The sequence below is a fragment of the Cicer arietinum genome, chromosome 4, assembly GCF_000331145.2.
Source record: "Cicer arietinum cultivar CDC Frontier isolate Library 1 chromosome 4, Cicar.CDCFrontier_v2.0, whole genome shotgun sequence".
NCBI lineage: Eukaryota > Viridiplantae > Streptophyta > Magnoliopsida > Fabales > Fabaceae > Cicer > Cicer arietinum.
This window is the reverse complement of record NC_021163.2, coordinates 45,701,126-45,703,914: the sequence shown is the minus strand read 5'-3', so window position 1 is coordinate 45,703,914 and position 2,789 is coordinate 45,701,126. Positions and strand designations below refer to the sequence as shown.

General features: G+C 39.4%; 1 protein-coding gene across 1 annotated transcript in view; it reads left to right on the top strand.

Moving 5' to 3' along the window:
* Nucleotides 1-322: 322 nt before the first annotated feature.
* The window catches only part of LOC140920082 (uncharacterized), a 12,030-nt gene continuing 9,563 nt past the window's right edge, over nt 323-2,789 (top strand). Inside the window, exons 1-3 of the mRNA XM_073367394.1 lie at nt 323-1,911; nt 2,138-2,354; nt 2,442-2,781. Of these exons, the coding sequence (XP_073223495.1) occupies nt 323-1,911; nt 2,138-2,354; nt 2,442-2,781 (2,146 nt within the window). The remainder of the gene's footprint in view (nt 1,912-2,137; nt 2,355-2,441; nt 2,782-2,789) is intronic.

The window sequence follows — 2,789 nt, the reverse complement described above, 5'->3', positions numbered from 1 at the left end:
TGGATGGTTGAATTTTAAAGAAAACGAGCCTAGCGTGAAGAATAATCCTCTACCAGTCCATGGTGGGCCAATAGTGAATGCAATCGAAGAAAATCACCAAGTAATAAGGGAGGTCGAGAAAATTAAGGCCCCGATGGGACTGATTTTCTCTGAGTTATGTAAATTTGGGTTAATCCAAGGAAATGCCGATGTGAAAGCAAGATGCAATTTCCACCTCAATGAAGATCATTCCACGGAAGAATGCAATGAGTTCAAAAAAGAACTTCAAAAATTGATAAACATAGGCACCATTCAAATAGGTCATTGAGAAAAGGATGACGGTATGATTGCAACCCAATCAGAAGAAAAACTTGGCATAACCATCCCAAAGCCATTGGTCATTCATTTCACTAAGGAGGAAAGTATGAATGCCCCCGGTGATTTGAGGACCTTAATAGTTCAGATACCAAGCCCTTTTTCATATAAAGACAACAAAGCCGTACCTTGGAACTATAATGTAGAGGTACATCTAGCTAAACAGAAGGACAAAGATGTTTCTAGCTCTAAAACCACCGCTGTCACAAACGTTTCAGGAATAGGAGGAATGACTAGAAATGATCGGATATGCTCCCCAGGAAAATCACAAAGAGAAATGAGGGTGGTATTTGAGAAGGCATACACAGATAAAGAAGAAAAGAAAGTCGAAAATGAGAAAGTGGAAAATGAGGTTTCTAATGAAGAAGCTCAGGAATTTCTCAAAATCATCAAACAGAGTGAATACAAAATAGTCGACCAACTCAAGCATACTCCTACAAGGATTTCATTGTTATCCCTATTGATGAATTCTGAGTCCCACCGGAAGCTATTGATGAAAATACTAAATGAGGCTCATGCCACTCACGACATCACCGTGGACAAATTTGGAGGCATCATAAATAACATCACAGCTAACAATCACCTAACTTTCACAAATGATGAGTTGCCGACCGAAGGGAGAGGGCATAATAAAGCACTCCACATATCAGTAATGTGCCTCGACCATATAATGTCAAGAGTCCTCATTGACAATGGCTCCTCACTGAATGTCATATCAAAATCAACATTAGCAAAACTACCTTGTGATGGTACATATATGAGACCAAGTCCCATGGTTGTTAGAGCTTTCGACGGGAGTCGCAGAGAAGTAATGGGGGAAATCGATCTCCCAATTCAAATAGGCCCGGTCACATTCGAAATCACGTTTCACGTGATGGATATTGTACCCGTTTATAGTTGCTTATTAGGGAGGCCATGGATCCATTCTGCCGGCGTAGTGCCGTCAACCTTACACCAAAAGCTGAAGTATATGATAAATGACCAATTGGTAATCATATTAGGAGAAGGAGATTTTTTGGTGAGTAATTTGTCCACCACACCTTATGTTGAGACAACAAAAGACGCTCTAGAAACTGCCTTCCAAACACTAGAAATCGTGGACACCGCTTATGTCGAAACGACACCTATAGAACCACATATGTCCAACACTGCTATTATGGTGGCTAAGTTCATGTTGAGCAGAGGACACCATCCATGGCACGGGTTGGGGAAGGATGAAGAAGGGCTCAAAGAACCGGTGGAACTTCCTGAAAATAGAGATAAGTGGGGTTTAGGTTACAAACCCACCAGGGATGACAAACGGAGATTGGTCAAAGAGAAAAAAGAAAAAAGACTAGCTCGAATTGAAAATCGAGAGCCAAGAATCGAAAGGATTCCCATCTGTGACATCCGACGGAGTTTCCAAAGTGCAAGACCAACAAGTGAAATCCATATTGCGGCAGCTGAAGATGACATGTTTGATGGGGATGCTAATTGGATTCGCCCGTGTGGTGTAGGGGCAGAAATCAGGAATTGGAAAGTAGTCAAGTCACCTATGATATTAAATGCAATTCCAATGTAATTCTAAAAGCATTATTACTGTTACTAAAACCTTAAGATGTTTCATTATATTTAGGATGGATACAATGTTGTTTTTCCAATACTTTGAATTTCAATAAATGCATTCTCATTTTGTTTTCTTATTGTTCTTTCTTATCACTTTCATATGTTTATATTCATTCGCCATTTTTTTTTATTTTTTATTTTTTTTTCTTTCTCCTTATCCTAGCCTTGAATCCTGCAGATTTGGGAATAGTTCATTCACAGACGACTGTACTAAGATCTCGTTGCATAATCTTAACCATCTTGTTAGTCAAACAGAAAAAGATAATGAAGAAGATTATGAACCCCCTCTAGATTTGTTAAGAGCGGTAGAACGGGAAACCCAGGGTATCATGCCCTTTGAGGAACCGATAGAAATTGTTAATCTAGGGACTGAAGAAGGAAGGAAAGAAATTAAGGTTGGCACCATCTTAAAGAAAGAAGTATATCACAAACTAATCCAACTCTTACATGAATACAAAGATGTTTTTGCCTGGTCGTATCAGGATATGCCTGGATTGGATACTAGCATAGTGGAGCATAGATTGCCCTTAAAACCCGATTCTTCTCCGGTGAAACAAAAATTAAGGCGAATGAAGCCTGATATGTCATTAAAAATCAGGGAAGAAATACAAAAACAATTTGACGCAGGATTCCTCGCTGTGGCAAATTATCCCCAATGGATAGCCAATATTGTACCAGTGCCAAAAAAGGATGGCAAAGTACGAATGTGTGTCGATTATAGGGACCTTAATAAAGCTAGTCCTAAAGATGATTTCCCGTTACCTCACATCGATATTTTGGTTGATAATACGGCTCGCCATTCACTCTTCTCTTTTATGGATGGTTTCTCT